The sequence below is a fragment of the Salvia miltiorrhiza genome, chromosome 2 (assembly GCF_028751815.1).
Source record: "Salvia miltiorrhiza cultivar Shanhuang (shh) chromosome 2, IMPLAD_Smil_shh, whole genome shotgun sequence".
Taxonomy (NCBI): domain Eukaryota; kingdom Viridiplantae; phylum Streptophyta; class Magnoliopsida; order Lamiales; family Lamiaceae; genus Salvia; species Salvia miltiorrhiza.
Window position 1 is genome coordinate 12,255,709 of NC_080388.1, and position 22,053 is coordinate 12,277,761.

General features: G+C 35.7%; 3 protein-coding genes across 4 annotated transcripts; 1 reads left to right on the forward strand and 2 right to left on the reverse strand.

Annotated features, from left to right (window-relative positions):
* Positions 1–5,884: 5,884 nt before the first annotated feature.
* Positions 5,885–7,397, reverse strand: LOC131011230 (senescence-specific cysteine protease SAG39-like). The gene is made up of 2 exons (XM_057939014.1): positions 7,058–7,397; positions 5,885–6,465 (listed from the first exon to the last, which is right to left on the reverse strand). Exons 1-2 carry the CDS (start codon positions 7,395–7,397, stop codon positions 5,885–5,887), a joined length of 921 nt encoding a protein of 306 aa, XP_057794997.1.
* A 1,929-nt stretch (positions 7,398–9,326) lies between these two features.
* LOC131011231 (la-related protein 1A-like) lies at positions 9,327–10,738 on the reverse strand. Its single transcript, XM_057939015.1, has 5 exons — positions 10,276–10,738; positions 10,098–10,191; positions 9,919–9,990; positions 9,701–9,821; positions 9,327–9,520 (listed from the first exon to the last, which is right to left on the reverse strand). Exons 1-4 carry the CDS (start codon positions 10,704–10,706, stop codon positions 9,750–9,752), a joined length of 669 nt encoding a protein of 222 aa, XP_057794998.1. The 5' UTR covers positions 10,707–10,738; the 3' UTR covers positions 9,327–9,520; positions 9,701–9,749.
* Positions 10,739–15,963: 5,225 nt separating this feature from the next.
* On the forward strand, positions 15,964–21,809 carry LOC131011232 (uncharacterized membrane protein At1g16860-like). 2 transcript variants are annotated; one of them, XM_057939017.1, is made up of 5 exons: positions 15,964–17,869; positions 18,918–19,073; positions 19,502–19,713; positions 20,314–20,500; positions 21,690–21,809. In XM_057939017.1, the coding sequence occupies exons 1-4, from the start codon at positions 17,141–17,143 to the stop codon at positions 20,498–20,500; spliced, it is 1,284 nt and encodes a 427-aa protein (XP_057795000.1). In that variant the 5' UTR covers positions 15,964–17,140; the 3' UTR covers positions 21,690–21,809. The 2 variants fall into 2 exon arrangements, with proteins under 2 accessions (XP_057795000.1, XP_057794999.1); XM_057939016.1 differs by lacking the exon at positions 21,690–21,809 and adding an exon at positions 20,770–20,831.
* The last annotated feature ends 244 nt before the right edge of the window (positions 21,810–22,053 follow it).

A 22,053-nucleotide genomic window follows, 5' to 3' on the forward strand; every position in this document is an offset into this window, starting at 1 on the left:
TTCCAATTATATGGTCTTCTGTGATCTACAACACACCATATAATCTACTTATATAGAGATAAAGAACATACATATGCAATCATGAACACAATCAGATAGGAGATTAGATAGTGAACTTAGGAAACATTGTATACAAGCATAAAACGTTCTTGCTTTCAGTATACAAATCCAACAGGATCTTCAATTGATTCGATTGTGTGCACTCGGCTAAGCACACGGATAGGTTTGCAGTGCACCCGTAAGCACTTGCAGAGTGAAGTTGTCGGTCTGATCAACCGACCGTGGATGTAGGAAATGTTTTCCGAACCATAAGAGAAACCTAAGACTAAGAACGTGCTCAACAAAGGCTATTACGAAACAAAAGTATTTCCGATGCATATGTTATCAGTCTGACTGATCTATCATCTGATAGTCAGGAAGATTTATAACATCTCTGTTTTAGCAAACTCGGCTGAAGCCTTAACATGCATCAGTTAAGTTCCAGTGACTTAACTGATAACTCATTACTGAAGAGTATTTAAGTATCAGTCGTCAACCCTGTTTGGTCAAAACTCTTTTCAGTAAACAGGCGTCTAAGTTTGTGTGTAAAGTTTCATTTTGATCTCTATCTTGAGATCCTTGTGATTTCATAAAAATAGCCTATAGGTGTATTCCTCCCCCCCATACACCTATTCGAGACCCTCCGGACCTAACAACTTTGATTTACTATGGGTGAGAGTTATATATTAACTTGAGTACTCTGTATCTTGGGTGATAGCGGTTAATATATGATATTTGGTTATCTGTATTAGTACCCATATCCAGTATAGGATAATGACATCCCCTTAAGGAGCTTAAAAGGTTTATTGCGTTAAACCCTGCAGGTTGATTAAGTTCAGGCGCAATAATAAGGGTTGAGTGGTACTACTTAAGGATTACAAAGAGATTAATTAATATAAGCTATCAGAGCTTTAATTAATTAATGGATGTCGGATATTTTAAATACGGAGATTTAATAAGTCTAAATACAAGCCCCGACTCATCATCAGTAATAAATGGGTAAGTCAGTATTGATTCTCTAGTGGAATGAATTAATACTTATGAATTAATTATGATCTGGGCTGATCATAAGAATTAATTCATTACAGGCTCATCTTTATTCCTTGTATCTGATCTCTGGACTTGCCTAAAGTCTCCTGAGCCCAGTAGGAGTACAAATTGCCCACTACAATTATTGGAGCCCTAGGACTGTGTTTTGTCTATAAATACAGCTATCTGCTCTCAGGATAAGACACACAAAAATCAGGATTTTAGAGAGAGCAGTAGGGGGCGCCGTTTGTAGGTGATCGACTTCTCCTTGGGAGTTCTCATAGTTCGTTGTCTATCCAACGTTTGGAATTGAGCGGGATACAGTTCAGAAGGTTAGAACTGGAGTAATTCGATTCAGCCATCGACAGCCTCTGCATCCAATTCACAAGTAAGTGATTCTAACTCCAATGTGCAACACTTAAATTCATAGGAGCATGTTAGGAATTAATCATTGTATGATGAATTAAGATATCCGAGAAACGATCCATGTGGGGCTAAATCCTTCACGCAGCTAGAGTTAGCCCTCCACCATTCTGTAGTATTTAAGTTGAAGGAAGTTTGGCAAGAAAAAACTTTTGACTCTAAGCTGACCTGTGGCATTTTACTTAGCATCCAAAACAATATTTCAAGTTATTTTATTTCCAGTACAAATAATTATCTTTTGCTTTCATTTCGATTAGTAGCAAGGAACAAGATTAAGGTTAGTTGCCTTAGGTATTTTCTTATTAATTATGGCTTTATCTCTGGACAACTGGTAGCGCAGAGAAACCTCAGATATACTACTTGAATCGCATCCCTGGCTAAATGAGATGTACGATTGGAAGATACTTATCTTTCCCCATTATTTATCTGCTCTTCACTTATTTGGTTGTTCCTATTTTTCGTGGTTCTACCAATGTGTCTCATTTACGGGTTATCCACGATCACATCGTTAATAAGTTCTCTAGATGGAAATGGATGCACTTATCGATGGCTGGGCGTGTCTGTCTGGTCAAGTCTGTGATTTAGAGCCCCATCACACATTCTATGATGGTTTACCACTAGCCAAGGTCGTTGCTAAAAGAGCTTGACACTAGATGCCGCAACTTTATCTGGACTGGTGATGTTCGTAAGAAGCCTTTCTACTCGTTCAGCTGGGCCCGTATCTGTGCGATCAAGGAGTAGGGCGGGTTGGGTATTCGCTCCTTTACCCCCATGAACAAATGTTTTCTCATGAAAATGGCTTGGAAAGTGATTGGGGGCCGAGGCTTCAGTTATGATCTAATGCGAGGTAGATACCTCGATCATTGCTGTCATGTGAAAAATCTGATGGCTCCTTCCTCGGTTTGGCTGGGTTTACGTCAGAAGATTCATGATCTTGTGTTTAATTCTTAGAGTTACATTGGTGATGGCTCTTCTACCCTTTTCTAAATGAATGATTGGCTGGGTTATCGTCTTACAGATAAATGCGGTGTTCCCTACTTTATGACGAACTCTCTTTGCCAAACTATTGCCGATTATTTCTTTAATGGACTATGGCACTTCACCCAAGAGTTTGTCAATTCATTTCCTCTGCTGGTTTGTGATATTCTTCTTCTCCCGATTGGCATGGGCTCTGATACTCGGTTCTGGAAGCCATCCATTTATGGCAATGTCACTACTGCTCTGGCCTTTACCAGTAATTGCCAGAGGTTTCCTAAAGTTCTTTGTGGTTCCTTGCTCTGGGAATCTTACATCTCGGTTCATCACTCGCTTGTCTGCTGGCGGATCTTACACAGTCGCCTTCCCACCTTCGATCGACTTATTCGGCATAGTATGGTTATGCTTAATTATTATCCTTTATGCTTTGACATTGTTGAATGCATCGATCATATTATCTGGGGTTGCAACCGGGTTCAACCTATTTGACATGATTTTTTGGGTTGGTTTGAGTTTCATTAAGGTACTCATTGTTCAAATATCCACAGTTTCCTTGTTGCCACTTGGAATTACAAGATGAGTCCTCAACTTAATAGTTTCTGGAAAGCTGGCATCATTACCATGATTTGGGCAATCTGGATGCAGTGTAATAAGTGTAACTTAGATGGTAAGAGTTTTGTTGCTAGATAGATTATATTCATATTGTGAAAGTTGCGTTTCAAGATATGGATGGTACACACCGCAAACTTCCGCATATGCACAATACTTGGTCTGATCACATTATCCTTAGAGCTATTGGTGTCGCTGCTCAGGCTGTCCCTCCATCGGTGCTCGTCTAGTTCATTGGTGGCCGCCCACAACACCCTAGATTAAAGTCAATACCGATGGCTCGACGTTGGGGACGCCTGGTCTCATCTCGGCTAGAGGCCTCTTTAGGGATCATTGGAACTGGGTTAGGGGATGTTTTCACTCTAAAACGGTGTGGGCTATGCATTGGAAGCTGAGCTTTTGGCTGTTATTGTGGCTATTCAGATTGTGTTTATCCGCGGCTGGACTCATCTTTGGATTGAGTCGGATTCGACTTATGTGGTTCATCTGCTTCAGGCCCGGTCTGAGGCGGTCCCCTGGAGATTCGTGGCTCTTTGGAAGGGCGTATTTTGCCTTCTTCATACCTTCCATCTTCAGGTTACTCACATTTTGTGGGAAGGTAATTAGGTTGTTAATATTATAGCTCACCATTTTCGTTCTGAGGGTTGGTGGCCTCATGAGCTCGATGTTATTAAGCAGATGGCTAGACTTGACATGGCTACTCACAACCATCTTTGTATGGTGACATGACTCCACGCTGCTTATGGTTTCCTTCGGCCTCCACGCTGTTTTTTGGTGTTTTGGTAGTTGGTTTTCTTGGTGTAGTTAGTTGGAGTGTCCTCTGGAATCTTTTTCAGCTAACTGGTGCGCTACTGGCTTGGTTCCGGAGGGTTGGTCGGACTCTTTTGAAAGTCCGCAATTGGCAGAGGCGTGTTTTCTCTATCAGTTGGTGTCGAGATATTGGGCTCGTCGGGTTTCTCGGGTGGCTGTTGTTGTTGGTGTCTCCCGTCACAAGCTTTGTCCTATGAGCTCTTTGCAAGGGTCTCATTTCTGGCCTTCGGTTCTGCGCTAGGCTCGACCTTACCTGACGTCTGTTGCTGGGTAGGTGCAGTTTCTTCGGCGCTTGCTTATTCACAACGACACCACTTGGGCGCATAGCTGGGGCAATTCTTCGTCCCCCCAAGATTTGAGTGAGTGGAATTTTCTTTTGTCCGAGGGTTGGCTTTGCCTTATCTCTTAGATGGTGCTTGATTTTCCTTTTCGCATGAGAGGGGCGCTGGATTTGCTTAAGGGCAATGGTCAGTCCGGAGCTCCCGCAGCACTTTCTCACCTGTCATATTACTGTTTAAGTTTATGTTTCTTTGCTTATATTTTGTCCTCCTGTGACTTTTCTTTAGACGAGCACTCTAGCTTTCTTGTTTTTAAGGTTTTTCTCTTTGGGTTTTCCTTAAAAAGGCTTTAAGGAGGCTCGACCCTTAGTCTATTTTTTTGTGCTTTCAATAGTTTTTAGGTTTCTTTTTTCTTTTTCTCTTGTATACAAGCTCTAATTAAGATGGAGAGAGAAATTTTATTGGTTCAGTTTAGAACTCTTTAATTTTAAGAAGCATAAAAAATAAATTTTGAAAGAATACGTCATGGTAATTTAAAGTTATAAAATAATTTATTTTTTCAATTTCATCTCTATTCTCTTTAATTTATATTTTCTCCTTAATGACATGTTTACCTTTTTCTACCATATAATTTTTTTTTCTTTTGTGTTTTTAAAGGGAAAATAAGTGCAGGACAATATATTGGTTCATTTTATAACTATTTATTAAAAATTATTTCTTTTGTATTATATGTGACTTTTTATTTACGTTTGTGTATGAAAATATTTATTTATAATAATAATAATAATAACAATAATAATAATAATAATTCTCATTATCAAATAATTTTCAGTTGTTAATAGCTATAATTATCATTTCACTTTGTACAAAGTTGAAAATTTACGTTTTCAAATCCAGATTGAGTAATTGATGAGGATTATTTTATTTTATTTTTAAAACATATTCTACATTTGCTTATATTTTTTTTTAATATTTATATTTATTTATTTAAGGGTAAATATCATTTTGAACCCCAAACTATTTTCACACTATCAAATATATCCTAAACTATTGAAAATCTTTTTTTAAACCTTGAACTATCAATTTTGTATCAATTAGTAAGGCATATAATGACATCATTTTATATAATGTTGGTTAAAAAAAATTCTAAATACATCGTGGCATCTAGCAACCCATGTCAAATTTTTGGAGCCAAAAAAAAAAAAAAAAAAAAAAGACGACTTGAACAATTGATACAAACTTGAGGTTTAAAAAATATTTTTGATAATTCAAGATATAATTGATAGGGGAAAAAAAGTTTGAGGTTTCAAGTGATATTTACCCTTTATTTAAATACTATATCGTTTAATTTCAATATTTGCCATGTATCAGTATCGCACGGGCGGACGTGTACTAGTCATACTAATTAATGGTATATTTGTGTGGGTCTTTTTCTTCTCTTTTTTTTTATTACTTTTTTGTAGAAAGTATAGTAGGGCGTTCATGCAATATAAGTATTGTTGTATCCATGCACATGACTGATCAATTCAAATAATATCAGTAAAAGCAAAAGCGAGCGCGCGACAAAATTGTGCCACATTAAATTTTCTATTGAAACACTCGATCCTTACTAAATAATTGTTTTCATATGCTTCTTCTCTTTTCGAGATATATAAAAAAGGCCACAATAAATATGGATACCCTAATTAACAACAATACACTAGTAGAGTAGAATATATAGATCATGCAGTGGGATAAGAAGGAAACATTGCAATACCACACATGCCCTCTTTGGCATCCACATTCCTCTGCACTTTTACATATCCATTATCTCCCCACTCCGCCCCCCACGAGTTCTTCACCAACCAAAACTTCACTCCATCTTCACTTTCACCGTAGCCCACTACTGTAACGGCATGAGTGAGATTGGTTCCACACTCACCTGTTAAAACTCCACTGTGATAAAATTGGAAGAGTTTTGGGTCTATTGCAACTGAGACTGGTTGGTTAGCTACCGCCGCAAGCAGTGCTGCCTCGTCGTTGTTCGGAACAAAGACAAAACCAGTGATCCTTGAGGAAAGAGATGATGGTTTGTTAATGGCGCATGCTCCTTGAGTTCCAGTGTAGGGATAATCAGTGTCGGAGGCAAGGCCCCCGTTTTTCGCCACGAAGTCGAAAGCATGATCCATTCTTCCTCCTTGGCAGCCTTCGTGACCGTAGTTGCAGTCTAATATATGTTGCTCTGACAATGGAGTCAGCTCACCTGATCGGATGGCTTCTATCCCTTCAATGGCAGCAACGGCTGTAAATGCCCAGCAACATCCTGCATATACTTGCATGGTAATTAGGATTATGCTACAAATATATATCTAATTGCAAATATATTTATATAGTCAAATTAACAGCATCCTACGTGTTGTTAACGATACAAATATGCATAATGTTCAACATAAACATAGATAATTTTGAAAACACAAATATGCTTAAAGTAAATAGAGAACAATTAATGATATGGGAAAAGAGGGAAAAATATGCATAAAGTAGAAAAAATGGGGTATACATTTTTATGAAATGCCCTCTCAGGTTTAAAAAAATGAAAGGAAAAAAGCGGGATCAACATTAACTGGATTGTCCAAATTTTCACTATCAATAATCAAGATTGGGTACTTTATACTACCGAATCGCATGCATGGATCCCTGTATAGAGAATGGGTCATATAGAGTGTGGTTCAAATAAAAACTTCTTATATTGCACTGAACCTATAAAGTAATTGCATTAAACCTATAAGTAAGTCATAATGTACTAAGAGTAGAGTTCAGTGCAATTACTTTATAAGTTGAATGCAAAAAGTTGTCACAATAATGTATATGTTTCTATAGGAAATTAATTATGGAGGTAGTGAAAGATAACTAACCACATTGTCCTTGATTTTGTACAGGCGTGACAGCATTGTGATCTCTCCAGTCAAGACTGGGTGGTACATCTTTCACATTCCCATATTCAAAAGATGATTGATTTGATGGAATCATCGAGAAAGATGGCTTCAAATTTCCTCCATACTTAGCCAAGAACTCTTCATTAGTTAGATCTGCAAATTTGTTGATCCTAAGCTTGTATGTGTGGCTCCCTTCTCTGTTGAAGCTTTCTATGTGTTGCACATTCTCTTTAAATATCTTAAACCGTTTCACCTTCTCTTCCTCATTCTTGTAGTAGCGTCCATGTTGAGCCATCCATTGCTTGTGTTTAACAAACATGATTTCTTCACCAGAAGGCAATGATAATGCTACATGATAACATGATGTTGCAAAAATACACAACAGAAATGCAGAATAACAATTTTTATTGGGAGACATGATTAGATTATTTTTCTTGGTGGATTTTGTTGATCAATGTGCTTTAATTTGATGATTTGAGGTTGCGGATCAAAATGATGTGTGTATATATAGAGTGATCTTAGATTTGTGAGTCAGTTTTATTGTTTTTTAAATTAATTGTAGAACAAACAATCGCTTTACGAGTTAGCATGCATGAGACGATCATGGCATTTAAATATAATGAAAGCTAGCTACATTTTCATTAATTAATTTGCATGGTGTAGTATCTTGAATTAATTTCGAACATGCACTAGCTACCTATTTAATAAGATCGGACATGCCCAAATTAAGAGGGCTAGGAAAATATACTTGAAAACTCGATATTACATATCGGAATTTATTGTAAAATGCCGAATTTAAGTTATATCGTAATTTTCAATAAGGTGTAATACAAAATTGATGGATGTGAGGAGCAGTTGTGAGTCTTGTGACCGATTGACTGCAATATCTTAAATATATATATTTTAAATTAAATTCATTGTATACCCTGAGTATATCAAAATTTGAAATAAAATGTCAAATAAAGATTATATTATCTAATATATATACATATATATATATATATATATATATATATAGAGAGAGAGAGAGAGAGAGTAAAATATTAAAGTAGCCAAAATGAAGCATAAAACACAATTTATGCCCACTTATTGAAAAAACATAAAAATTGGTCATTTTTAATGATTTCGAACGTTTTTACCCTTAATGAGGTGCGGATCGAGTAGGATCAGGCACGCGGGTCGCGTGTCATGGCACTATTAGTGCCATAAGTGCCAAAATTTTATTTGATTTTATTTTGAATTTCCGTTAGCACTTTTGGCACTATTAGTATATATGATTTGGTAATTATATGTTAGCTTCAAAATTGTGGATGATTTGTACATAAGATAAGATTATCGATAGTTATATTTGCAGCTGCCAAGCTGATCAATACTGAATAATTAAATTCTTATCCAAATGAAGACAAAAATTTGAATTATTTGGATTATCCTTAGTTATATTTCATGTTTTCTAATTAACAAACGTTTTCTTTGAATTACTATTATTTTTCTACAAAACTATTACTGATTTTGTCATTAAGTGTTTGATATATAAATTGAGATAAAGGCCGATAAATAAAACTTAGATAAATAATACCTCAATAAATAATACCTCGATAAATAATACCAGGGAAAATAGATATTAAATTTCTCAATGGAACAGTGATATAAAAGCAGGCCTCTCGATTAATGCGAGTCTTCTTGAGATATTAAATTTCTCAATAGAACAGTGATATAAGAGCGGGCCTCTCGCTTAATGCGAGTCTTCTTGTTAATCAATATTGCTATCAAACACTTAAATAAAACATGATTATTTATCTATTTTGCTTTATTTAGGGCTATCAAACAAGTATAAATTATCTTAAAATTGACTCATTGCATTTTTTTTAATAATTAATTTGGTAGCAATGGTTATGAGAAGACTTAATTTGGTTAATTTGGTCAACCCCTGAGCTCGATTGCGAGACATGCAGTATTGAGGTATTGTAGACAATCTGAAAGTAAAAAATTATTGAGTATAATGTTTCTAGTATTGTTGAATACTTGAAATAAGGTATCATTATTAATTAATTTTAATAAAAAGAAGATGATGATAAAACAAGCGTTAAGGTATCAGATTTCATTCTTATTACATACTGAATTAAGATATTATTAAAAAGAGAAAGAAATATCTAAAGCACAATATGTATTAAAATCTTTCTGATAAAGTTCAATGAGAAAATATTACTAATTGCTTGACATTCCTTGGCTGGGAACAACATTAATTAATTCCTTGCGTGGGATCAACATTTGCAGCAGGTGATTTATTAGTAGGCACGACTCAGTAAACTAATTAATCAGAGAGTTTGTAAATAAGAGATTGAATGATGAATGTGGCCTTTCTCGTCTTAAGACATTCTTTTTGTGTTACTTGTAATTCGCTCCGTCCTTGGCATCCATTTTCCAAGCTAGTAGCATGTCACCCTACAAAATTAATCAAACATATATATATATTTCAATAACATGCAACTAAAAATTAAAGGAGCTGTCCGATAAAATATTCTATCATACCCGAAGAAAATTTTTCAACATAATAAACATATGAAAATGATGAAAAATATATTTTCTCTTTTTTTTCACCAAAATAAACAAACCCTTACTTACTTTAATTGGCTTAACTTGCTTGGTCTTTGGTTGACGGTCGCAACATCAATTAATTCCTTGAAGCTGCTTGACGATAAGCTATCCATTTCTTCCAAGTAGTACGTCGCCTTAGTTTGTCTCCCTACAAAATACATATATATTTGAATCACATGCAACTCTCGATCACAATTAAATTTCATATCATAGCACTCGCAAAGAATACTGAAAAAAGATCAAACCTCGACTTCAACTATATCCGAATCTTTCAAGCTGTCCAGAATCAACTTAATATCATCTGTCATCTCTTTTATCTGTCAAGTCAAAGTTTGCATGTTTATTAAATATTATTACTCATTATATAAATATAAATATAAATTTACAAAAACTGAAAAGCATGAGCAATATGCACGAGACTTACTCGGTTAAAACGGGCAATCAATTCAATCGGAACCCATCCGTTGTCGATATCCATTTGGTCTTTCAGATGAACATCTGTGGCTAGATTATCATCACTACAACACCAAAAGTTATTTTTAATTAGTATCTTAATTAAAAGAAAAACAAATATATATGAACACAAATGAATTAAATCAAACCAGAAATAATATTCAATTTGTTTAAGAATCTTGTGGCGCAAATCTTCTTCTTGGGATATTGGTGATAGTGACGGAGGAGGCAAAGAATTCGAAGGTGGATGCAACGGTGGAGTAGTATAATTAATGCAATATGGTAAAGGTAAAGGCGGTGTTGGTGTTGGTGTTGGATGAGGAAACCAATAAGGCGGATGCAATGTTTGAGTATAGATGCAAGAGTTGTTCCAAGGCGGTTTTGTTAGTGGTGGTGGTGGAGGAACAAACGAAGGCGGCGGCAGCATGAATCCCATTGGCGGCGCAGACGCGTATGGGTGGTTATAAGGTAGCATCGAATAAGGGAAGCAAACCGGCGGTGACGGTGGAGGTGGTGGCGGCGGCAATCGACGTCGATCATTAGGGTTTGATCTTGAAGCCGTGGATTGATGAGTAGGCATGGCAACGGGTTAACCAAAGTAATCAGAATACGTATTTGTGTATGTATGAAGAGCAGAAGAGAGGATGAATTGAATATGGCATATAACTGTATATATATATATAGGATTGGTAGTGTCCTATTCCTTATAGGGGATCGACTTCTAATGCCAATCGTAGTATAGTTATCAGATTTCGATTTGATAGTATGACGCAACACCACTCCTTATAGGGGATGGACTTCTACTGCCAATCTAATTAGTACATCCAAACATAGATTAATTTGTTTATTCCAAAAAAAAAAAAAATCATAGATCGCACAGTTGTCTGCCGCGCGCCACCAGTCGTCCCTCCAGTCGCCACCACCAGCCTCCGCCTCCGGCCCGTCCCTGACCCCGGTTGCAGCCTCCCCCTTCGATAATTAAGCCCTGTATTTTTAATTAGGCTTGAAATTTTTTATTTTGAATTGAAAATTGAAATGCATTTTTGTGTAAATTGTCCTTTGCCATGGTGTTTATGATTTAGGGCTCTAAATTGTTGAACATTAGAAAATCAGTTTTTGTTTAGATGACGAAAATGGAGAATACAAGCAGATGGAATCCTCGCGTACGTACCACTCTTAATTTGTTATAATTTTCAATTATATTTTTTAATTTTAATTTATTATGCTTTAATATAATAAAAACATAATTAACAAGGATTCACTCATCCTAATATAATTAGGATTGAAAATTTTTATCCGATATTCGTGGGTTGGTTCGAGTAACCTGTTGATCCGAGAGAATTAGGATTGAAAATTTTTATCCCGATAAAAATTATAGTCCAAAACCCGATAGGGTCGGCCTGAATTAACCTGAAACCCTATAAGGCTGCCCGAAAATAATGTGTTCGCTTGATTATATGAAGAAAAAAAATTGTTATCTGATTTTCAACTTCATTACTTCATTTATGAAAATTAGTATAATAAAATATTTTTTTCCAAAAGTTTTTGAAATGTATTTTGATTCAATACTAGAAAGTTATATTCATCATTTCACTTTGTATATTTTATCCAATACTTAATAGTAGTATAAAATATTTAGATGTAAAAATTAAAAATTGATATTTATTTAATATAAATATTGCAACTTTATATCTATAAAATAGTTTTTATCCAATACTTAATAGCTATTACTAGAAGTTCATCGCACGACGAACATATCGAAATTAAATGACATATTTAAAATAATAAAAAATATTAAATAAAATTAAAATATATTTTAATAATAAAATAAAATAATCATATCAATTACTCAATAAAATCTTGAATTTGAAACGTATATTTTCAACTTTGTATAAAATTGATTGGGCGTATTTTATACACATATTTTGAATGTTTTTTGTTGATTTTAATGCATAGTTCCTGCTTATTATTATCTTTTGTAGTTAATTGCGGAACTAATGAAGACTGCTTAAAGCTTTGTGGGTGGGAACAGTGTGGTTGCTCTGGGAAAGCAGGAATGGTAGTCGTTTTCAGGACAAGGCTTGGGATATTGATAGACTTGTCTTACAGATTAAGGGGAGACTTTGGAGCTGGAACGAGGCCTACAAAATCGTGGAGTTAGGAATTCCTTTTACTTCTTGGTGTTCCAAAGATTTTAAACTTGTTTTATTGTTTTGATTGGCATTCCTGATGCCTTGACCCTTTATTTTCAATAAAAATTTTACTTTACTGATCAAAAAAAAAAAAATTGCGGAACTAATGAATCTTTTATATGTTTTTTAATAGGTTTTGGAGAAAAGTCTCAATTTTAAAAAGAATTTGAAAATAATTATTTCATAAAGAAAAAGTTGTGCGCATATACTGAGCAGCGTGCCCATACCATCTGAACGTCTGAATTGGCTTATATTTGCTTAAGTGGCGAGAAAATATTCGTGGGCTGTTACTTTGATTTTCTTTTGTGGGCCCCATTATTTAATGGGTTGACTTTGGTTTTATTTAGAGGGCCTTTGCGCCACTTTTCCTTATTAGAATAGGTTTTATTATTATTTCCTTAGTATATATATTAATACCATATATCAGCCGACACAATTTTTTAGAGGAACAGAGGCTGGACGGACATCTTCAACAATTCCAGTTTTTATTGTTGGGGTTATTGCCATAAAATTCATCAAGTTTGAAAATTTTCTGGTTTATATCATGACTTTTTATTTTTGCCAAAAAATACATGAATTTAGTATTGATTCTTAAATATCCCGCGATGAATAACTCCGGCGAAATCAAAACTTATGTGTCATTTACGTGGCTTATGTGGCACAGACGTGACATTTAATTTATATGAGATTTAATTAATTGAGTAAAAAATTGAAAATTCTTAAACAAAACAAAGCACCTTTTCAATTTATATGTGGTCATCGATTAAAATAAACAAACAAAAGATAATAACTAAACAAAAGCCCTAATCAAAACACAAAAGGACGAAAACTTGCTGGAGCCAAATTCAAAAAAACTTGCTGGAGCTTGTCGCCTTATTTGCTTGGTTGATTTATGAAAGTTCAAATCTCTACCTTTAAGAGAGATGGGGAGCCTGTCATCCCCCAACTGAAGCACGAGCGAAAAATCAAAATTATAAGCAAACTCAATCACTGAAAATAAGAACAAGAGAGGCTAACAACAGAAAACAATCACCGCAACAATGTTGTAAAAGAAAAATCGAGTAGGTTCTGTTATATTCCTCGTGCTCGATGACGAACGAGAAAATAATCACCCATCAATGTTGTTGTTGTAGCGAGCCAAAGCCCCAACCTCTCTTTAGCGTTCTTCTTCTTTAACGATGAAAGTGAGATATTTACCCTACTTTTATGCCCAATTAAAGATTGCCCAACTTATGCTTCCTAAATCTTGTAGCAAGCCAAAGCCCAACATTTGCAGAACTCCTTCTTCTCTACGTGTTCTGCTTCTTTAGCAAAGAAAAGGAGTAGCTTACCCTAATTTTATGTCCAATAAAAATTTTCCAACTTAATATAACCAATTATCATTGGCCGTTTATTACACGCTGGCAATTTCGGCTGCCACCTAAGATTGGATTTGGGCGAAATAGCAACGTATGAGATATTTAAGAATCAATACTAAATTCATGTATTTTTTGGCAAAAATAAAAAGTCATGATATAAACCAGAAAATTTGCAAACTTGATGAATTTTATGGCAATAACCCCTTTATTGTTCATCTTTTCTTCGCAATTTCTTATTCGTTTTTCTTGATTTATTTTATTTATGAGTTTTAGCTAATTCGTTTATTCCGGCAACGATTAGGGAAGCACTAGCAAGATTATTCTGTGAGATCTAATTTGTTTTTATATTTTATTTTATGCTTGTATCTGTGATTCTCTGTGTTTATCGTTATTAATTGTTTTAATCCATTAGGTAGTGCGCAATATTTAGTGCGTTAGAATTAATTATACAGCCAATTGAATCGGCCATACGCAATCGTGGTTTAGGTTTGATTAGTGGTAAATTGACACATCAGGGTCAAGGGAAAAGTAGTCTTAATTCAATAATCCTGCGTCAGAGTTTATTGGTTTTGAATCGGGTTTCTCTAGAAATTAATGTTGTCGACTCATTAAATCTATAGAGCGTCTCTTACGGTTGTCAGTCGATTAGGGTAGTAATTAGTGAAGCGTCTTCCTGATTACCGAATAATTAAGGAGAAATAAGATCACGTCAGAAGCGTCTTCGGTGGTTATAACTGGTTTGCTTGCATGAATTAAAGTTATATTTGCATCAATGATCAGATTAATTAAGCTAGGGTGGACTTAATTGATTGCTGGAATCTTTTATTAATTGTTGGAGTTTTATATTTATTCTTTAGGATTAGAACCATTGCAATTCTTCTGGATTTTATTTATTTATTTTTAGATTTAGTATTTTCCCAATTTTTCCCATTAATTTCGTTTCTGGAGTTTCTTTGCAGGTTGGATTTTAGGAGAATTTTCACCGATTCCTTGGGAGACGATTTTGCTTACTGTTGTCTGCGCAGTGTGGGCATACCGGCTGACAGCCGGATATCTTTGGTGTAGACGCACCAAAAATATAATGATAATTATAATTATAAAATAAATTTAAATTATTTGATAATGAAAATTGACATTACACGTTATTATTAATTATTATTATTATTATTATTATTATTATTATTATTATTATTATTATTATTATTATTATTATTATTATTATTATTATTATAGAGTATTATGCGTCATAATAAATAAATTAATATTTTCATACACAAATATAAATAAAAAGTTGTGAAATGTTAATGAAGAGAATAATTTTATTTTTTTCATAATTTATTCATTTTAAATTCATTTTCTATAAATCTTTTTATCCCATATTAAAGATTTTTTCATGAACTTAGCTTTAAGATGTAATATATTAATATGAATTAAATTTGATGATGTTTTGAAAAAAAAAATTAAAGAAAAAAATAGAGAGAAAAATAGTAAAAGACGAGAGAAAAAAATGGAGGGAAAAGTTGGAGAAAAATAAGAGTGGATTTTGAAAATAGCCAATTTGAAATAGTAAACTTAAAAATTGTTCACTAAAATAAAAACATAAAAAAATGGTCACACTTACCATTTTACCCTTTAAACACCACCCTTTAAAAAATCATGCATTTCACAACCAGTGGAATTCACTACCAAAATTTTTTTGGTTGTGAATTCACATTGGTTGTGAATTTATAACTAGTCGAATTCACAACTAGAATTTTTTGGTTGTGAATTCAAAATCAGTCGAATTCACAACTAGAATTTAATTCACACTCAGAATTTTTTTGGTTGTGAATTCAAGTAGTTGTGAATTTGAGTTTTTAAAGTTTGAATTCACAACTAAAACTATAATTTATTTTGGTTGTGAATTCAAGAATATTAAGTTGTGAATTCATCGAGCTGATTGTGAATTCAAAAATATTAAGTTGTGAATTCATCGAGCTGGTTGTGAATTCAAGAATATTAAGTTGTGAATTCATAGATCTAGTTGTGAATTTAAAAACATTAAGTTGTGAATTCATAGATCTGATTGTGAATTCAAGAACATTAAGTTGTGAATTCATAGATCCGATTGTGTGAATTCGAGAATATTAAATTGTGAATTTATAGATCTAATTGTGAATTTAAGAACATTAAAATGTGAATTCATAAACCTAATTGTGAGTCAACATTATTAATCAATTATTCATAATTTTTTTACTCATTCAATCAATTAATTCTTTTCAAAACTCTTTCTCTCTCTCTCGCATTTGGATTGAGGAGACAGAATCAAAACTATACTTTACCATTCACTTAGTAATTCATCTCTCCATCAATTCTTAGTCATTCGTCTCTCCAGCAATACAATACGTATCATTTGTGTAGCATTAGAGAGAGAGAAAGATTTGGTGTGAAGCAGAAATGCTTTTTCAACATTCTTCTCCCTTACCTTGACATCACAGTTATAACATTAGGCAAATTCGTGACACGCCGCCATCATATATGCACAACACCCCTTGAGCGCATAAACGACGTCCATCGCCGTGAGCGTCTTGCGGCAGGCGATGAAGCATCAAAGCAGCTCCAGACTATCAATTTCTTTAGTTTGTGTATACGAATTTTCAGATCTAGAGTCGTTGTTGGTGCTGGAGGTTGAGAGAGCAGAGGGAGACCAGGGCGACCAGGGTGCGGCGGCCCTGCCGCTGCCGTTCGGCCATGGACGGAAAGAGATAAGGGTAGGGGTGAGGGCGACTGGATTTGGGGGAGCTAGGGCTCAGGCGCCGGAGCTCGAGCAGATAGGGAGAGTTGTTGAGGGCGGCGGCTGTAGCAGGAGCTGTGGTCGCCGGAGGAGATGAGAAAGAGGGGGAACGGCGGCAGTCGACGGTGACTTCGCCGAAGGAGCTGCCTTGCCAGGAATTTCGGGCGGCGGCGGGACCTTCAGGAGAGGGAGTGCGACAGATTTAAGTCGTGTGTGTGTTTCGATTTGGATGTGTGATATAGAGAGAGAGAGAATTGAGTGACTTGTGACTGGCCATTTTTTTTAATTTTAAAGTAAGAGGTAATTTTGTACTTTTACATAAAAATTGACTAATTTTTTATATTTTTATTTTATAGGTCAAATCTTAATTTTACTATATGAAAGTGGCTATATCTATCTATTAACTCGAAAGATAACTCATATTTCATATATTATATAGATAGATATAGATTCTTCTCAAATTAGTTCTATTTTTGCAGATTTTCCATAATATTAAAAATAGATGATAAAATGGTGTTAAACTAATAGATAAAATGTTGTAAAAAACAGAAAATGAAATAGTTTTCTTCCCAACTGCACTCTGTCTCTGTCACTCACTCCCCCACTAGAAAGCTCTGCAGACAAAAATTTTCAGTTCATTCCTCAACGAAAAAAATATACGTAGTAAAAAATTTAAAAGAAGAAAGTGAAAATGGGTACCCGAACCGGGTCTCACCAGCTAAGCAGCGGGCTCATGGTGTCGGGTCGACCCGAACGCCGGCCCAAGGAACGGCCGCCTCGGATGGCGTCGCGCCCCGTCATCTACACCGGCGGCGACGTCAAGACATCCGGTGAGCTCGGGAGAATGTACGGTGTCGACATTTCCGCTGGGGAAAACCCCCCGCCCCAAATCCCCCCTCGACCGCCGGGCGCTGCCGCGAGATCCGGCCCGAAATTCCCGAATTCGGGTCCCGTGAGCAAGCTGTCTTCCTCCTCCTCCTTCTCCGGGCCGGTGACCCCGATTCAGCCCACCGGCCTCATCACTTCCGATCAACAGGACACACCTGGCTCGAACAGGCGGTCGGGACAGCTCGATGCCGCCGCCGTGGCGCCTACGCCGACCTCGTTTAAGAAGGCTAATTACGCCTCCGCTGTCACGAGCTTGGGGGGGCAGGACAAATTAGGGTTTAGGACTTCGCCGGTGGCAATGTGGGTGTCTTTGGTCGTGGCGGTGATGTCCCTGATGGTGGTGGCGTTCCTCATCGCTGCCGTGAAGAAGGCGGTGATTCTGGTGGTGGCGGTTGCGGCGCTAGTCCCTGCCGTGGGGATCCTGGTGTGGAATTTCACGTACAAAAACAAGGGGGTTTTAGGGTTCTTGAGGAAATATCCTGATACGGAGCTGAGGAATGCTGTTGATGGCCAGTACGTCAAGGTCACAGGGGTAATTTCACGTTTCTGGACTCTTGCTACTTTTCTTGGATTTTTGGTTAAACAAAGCCAACTTGTTTAAACACGTGCATAATTTTTAATTGATTACTTATTTCATTATGATTTTGATTAACGAATAAACAATTGATAAAGTACATGAAATCAATTGGGGACTGGTATAAAAATTGTCTTGTATACAATGATTAATTTGAAATTTGTGGAGTTGCAAAGGATGCATGAAGTGAAATTATTCATAATGTAGAAAATAGTTTCTTACCTAATGAGTGTTATTCTGTACAATAAATTACTTGTATGTCAATTGAATATTTTTACAATACATTCTGCATTGTTCTGAGCTTAAAAATAGCTCACTAAATCTTGTTTGACAATGTATTATGGCAGGAAAAAAACTGATAACTTGAGTTTCTTTTCTGTTAATCAACATTTATGCTGGAGGTGAGATTGATTTCTTTAGCGATTTGATTTTCTGCATTGGCCATGTTTCTTTTACTACTTGTTCATCTCTCCTATATAAGTTAAAGTTTATGTGTGATTTTAAAATGAAGCTGCAATAGTGGCAAGCTAGAAAATGGTGGAAAATATCTGCAGCCTGGATTCACACTCCTTATGCTTTACCATTCTGTTTCTCTATTAAGATTGTAATTGATGAATGCATTTCTCTCGGCTATATTTTAGTTGTTTCTCACTTTCTTCAGCTGTCTTTCATTAAAGTTGTTATTTGTTTTGAGCTGCTTTTGTAGCTCTGTTCTCTGTGTTTGACTTGCAAAGTTTTTCAAGTTTTTCTCGGCCTTTTTCCCATGAATTAAATCAACAAGGGAATGTGTGCTCCTCAGGAAAGCTCAATAAAGCAGAAACAAGGATAAATAGATAAAAGAAAGGCCTATGAAGTTAAAACTGTTTATTGGTATAAATAAACAATGTGAAGAAGGTTTCTAACTTGAAATTTACCTGATCTCTTCTTCTCCTTGCAAGTGTGTGCTTCTTTTGTACTGCGTAGTCTACTTGCATTCTCATGTTGCTCATTGCATTGTTTCGCGCAGGTTGTTACTTGTGGCAGTTTACCTCTTGAAACTTCGTACCAAAGGGTGCCAAGATGTGTGTATGTTTCCTCTGAGTTACTCGAATACAGAGGTTGTGGTGGAGAAAAGGCAAATGCTAAGCACCGTCTCTTCTCTTGGGGATGCAGGGATTCAGAGGTCAGTTCTCATAGAATATGATGAGAGTTATATAGTGAAAAATGTACAGGTACATATTACTCTAATTCGTTAACTGAATTTGTACCACAACAACCTCATAGAACTGCCAATGCACTTACTTAGGAAGCTGTAACATATCAAATCGACAAACGTTTGCCACAAGAACATAATCTAGGAGGCATACTAAAAGAATGCCCATAGAACCCTGCCTCTTTGCAAAAAATCAGTTTGATTGATATTTGTCTGCTTTGTAATTGGATAATGCTTCATCCCTTTATGCTACTGTATGGCTAGAATGCAGTATTGCTCTGTTTTAACATTTAACTTGCTTCTGATAGGGTGATATTTTGACGGCATTTAAAAATTTTGAGTTACTGAAAGGAATCACTTCTCCGTTGTGGTAATTACTTGTCTCCTTATGTTAACAGATCTACGTGGCGGACTTCTATATATCGGACAATAAGTCTGGTGAAAGAGCTATTGTGAAAACAGGTTACGGTGCTAAAGTTTCTCCGTTTGTCAAACAAACTGTAGTTGTCAACGCCAAGGAGGATAAAGAAGGTGTATCCCCAAACTTTCAACAATGGCTTTCTAGCCGAGGATTGTCTAGTGACAACCGTTTAATCCACCTTAAAGAAGGGTAAGATACTTCTATTGCCCGAAGCATATTATTGTATACTAATTTGCATTATTCTGGCGGCAATCCCCTATTTGTGCTTATAATAAAAAGGGTTAATCACAGTTTGTATCCCAATTTTCAGCTTTGTTCCAAAAAATGTCATCTAACTTACGGTTTCACTGAAAAAACCTTCAATTTTGGAAGAAGTTTGATTTTTCCGCCTGAAGAATTTGGTGATGGAATGATGAGTCACATCGTCGGATTCATAAGTGGATTCTTATGGTTTTAGTTTTTTCGGTAATTTTATAGTGATAATCAGATTCTGGCGAGATGACTCATAATTCTGTCGCCGGATTCCGTAAAAGGGGTCATAAATCAAATTTTCTCCAAAGTAGAGGGTTCTTGAAGTGAAAACGGAAATTGGGGACACTTTCTGAAAAATGTTGAAAGTCATGGACACAAACTATGATTAACCCTAATAAAATGTGAAATTTCAGTTCTCTTTTTCAACATCATTGCCGAAAATCTTGACGGTGGGAGCATATGTAGACTATGATTGCTACGAAATTTCAACATGGTTTCTTTCTTAACACCTTTTTGTTCGTCATTCCCTTGTTGCAGCTATATCAGAGAAGGATATACTGTGAGTGTCTTGGGAGTGGTTCGACGTCACAATAACATGTTCATGATTGTTCCACCAACAGAACCTGTTTCAACAGGCTTCCGTTGGCGTTGCTGCCTCTTCCCGACTTACATTGATGGCCTTATTTTGATAAACAACGAAAACGACGACATCATTCCTGTATAGGTACGTTTCTTCTCAGCGAGCAACGAGTATACTCATGAATTTTCAGGCAGATGAGTAATTTGGCGCAATTCCTATACAAGAGTTTATAAAAGCCATCGGCGGCTTAGGTAGATTTAGGCCTCTTAGAGCTTTGCACTAATTTTTTTTCATTTATACGTTTATTTATTTTGGCTCTCATTGTACATAAGTAATACGGGTTGGAGTTTGCACTAATTTTATTCGTTTATTTGTTATTTGTCGTCGCTCTCATTGTACATAAAATAATACAGGTTGCCTTAGAAATGCAAATATGATGCATGCATGACCCATGAGGCATGTTATCTTAAACTGAGACATTTGTGCAAATATATGACAAGAGTGCATACCGTAATATCTAAATTTTATTCACGGAATGAAATTAAGTGAAAGTAGGGATGTAGTCGAATTAAATCTAAACGGATAACATTGTATTTAATTCCTGTGAGACTACTCGAATGTTCATATTTGTATTCGAATATTAAAATCTAAATGAATAACATTGTATTTGATTTATATGAGACTATTCGAATGTTTGTATTTATATTTGAATTTGAGTAAATATTATTTTTTGGCCCATCGTTTGAACGTTTTCTCAAAAATATTTTATCTTAAGGGTAAATTAAACAATACTAATTGTTCTATATTTTCTTGTTTGTGGCCCGTAAAAATAATTCGGTGATCGGTAATTGACGTGTTCCGACTACTTGCCATTATTAAATGAGATTTTATTAAAGAAAAAGGAAAAAAGAAAAAAGAAAAAAACTAAAGGAAAACTCTTAAAAGTATTGGTAGATTTGTTTTTAGTTGATAAATAGTCCCACCATGTAGAATGGAGTGATTATGGTTGAATTGAGTATGAAGTCATGCATAAATGAGTGGTTGTAGTTAAAAAGACAAAGTAATATCATGTCCAAGAAACTTTGTGGATGCCAAATTGGATAATTAATGTTGTATATTCTTAAGGTGCGTTCTCATTGGTTGCAAATTTATCATGAAAAAATGAGGGATAAAAAAAATTCCACTCATTAAATTTCTCATTTATTTTCCCTCATTTTCTATGAACTAGAATGTGACCCTTATTCATTTCTCATTTTCGCTATAAATGAGTGGTAATATTATCCCTCATTCGAAGGCTGGTTTTCTTGATAGAGGCTGGTCTTCTTGATGATAGGGTTTCTGAGCCTGACCCAGCTGCTGCCACGGCCCAGATTGATGGGGAACAACAAGAAGAGCAGGGCGCCCTTGCCGCCTCTCAAGTCGATAATCCGATCACGCCTCATACAAGGATGGGGGATGAACAACTGCAAACAATACAAGGGTCCTTGAGAACGCCATCAAAGTACAGAGGATCATGAACATGGTTAATCACGGCTCAAAAGGCAAAGACTCAGCGCCACCCTCTGCTACGGATCAGCTGAAAATTGCTAATCACATTAGCAGACTGGAGGAACAGGTTAGTCAGGGAATGCAACTTTTAGTTAAACTTCGCAGGCGCCGCCGAAGCGCGGACAGGGTCGTTCACCATAGGGTATGGG

Excerpts from the sequence above, each read along its gene's own strand:
- LOC131011230 (XM_057939014.1), bottom strand. The coding sequence starts at position 7,397 with ATGTTTGTTAAACACAAGCAATGGATGGCTCAACATGGACGCTACTAC. Across the intron at positions 6,466-7,057 it reads ACAAAATCAAGGACAATGTG|GATGTTGCTGGGCATTTACA; the intron begins GTTAGTTATCTT and ends AAGTATATGCAG.
- LOC131011231 (XM_057939015.1), bottom strand. The coding sequence starts at position 10,706 with ATGCCTACTCATCAATCCACGGCTTCAAGATCAAACCCTAATGATCGA. Across the intron at positions 10,192-10,275 it reads CAAATTGAATATTATTTCTG|TGATGATAATCTAGCCACAG; the intron begins GTTTGATTTAAT and ends TTGGTGTTGTAG. Across the intron at positions 9,991-10,097 it reads TGATTGCCCGTTTTAACCGA|ATAAAAGAGATGACAGATGA; the intron begins GTAAGTCTCGTG and ends TTGACTTGACAG.
- LOC131011232 (XM_057939017.1), top strand. The coding sequence starts at position 17,141 with ATGGGTACCCGAACCGGGTCTCACCAGCTAAGCAGCGGGCTCATGGTG. Across the intron at positions 19,074-19,501 it reads GGGGATGCAGGGATTCAGAG|ATCTACGTGGCGGACTTCTA; the intron begins GTCAGTTCTCAT and ends TTATGTTAACAG. Across the intron at positions 19,714-20,313 it reads TTAATCCACCTTAAAGAAGG|CTATATCAGAGAAGGATATA; the intron begins GTAAGATACTTC and ends CCCTTGTTGCAG.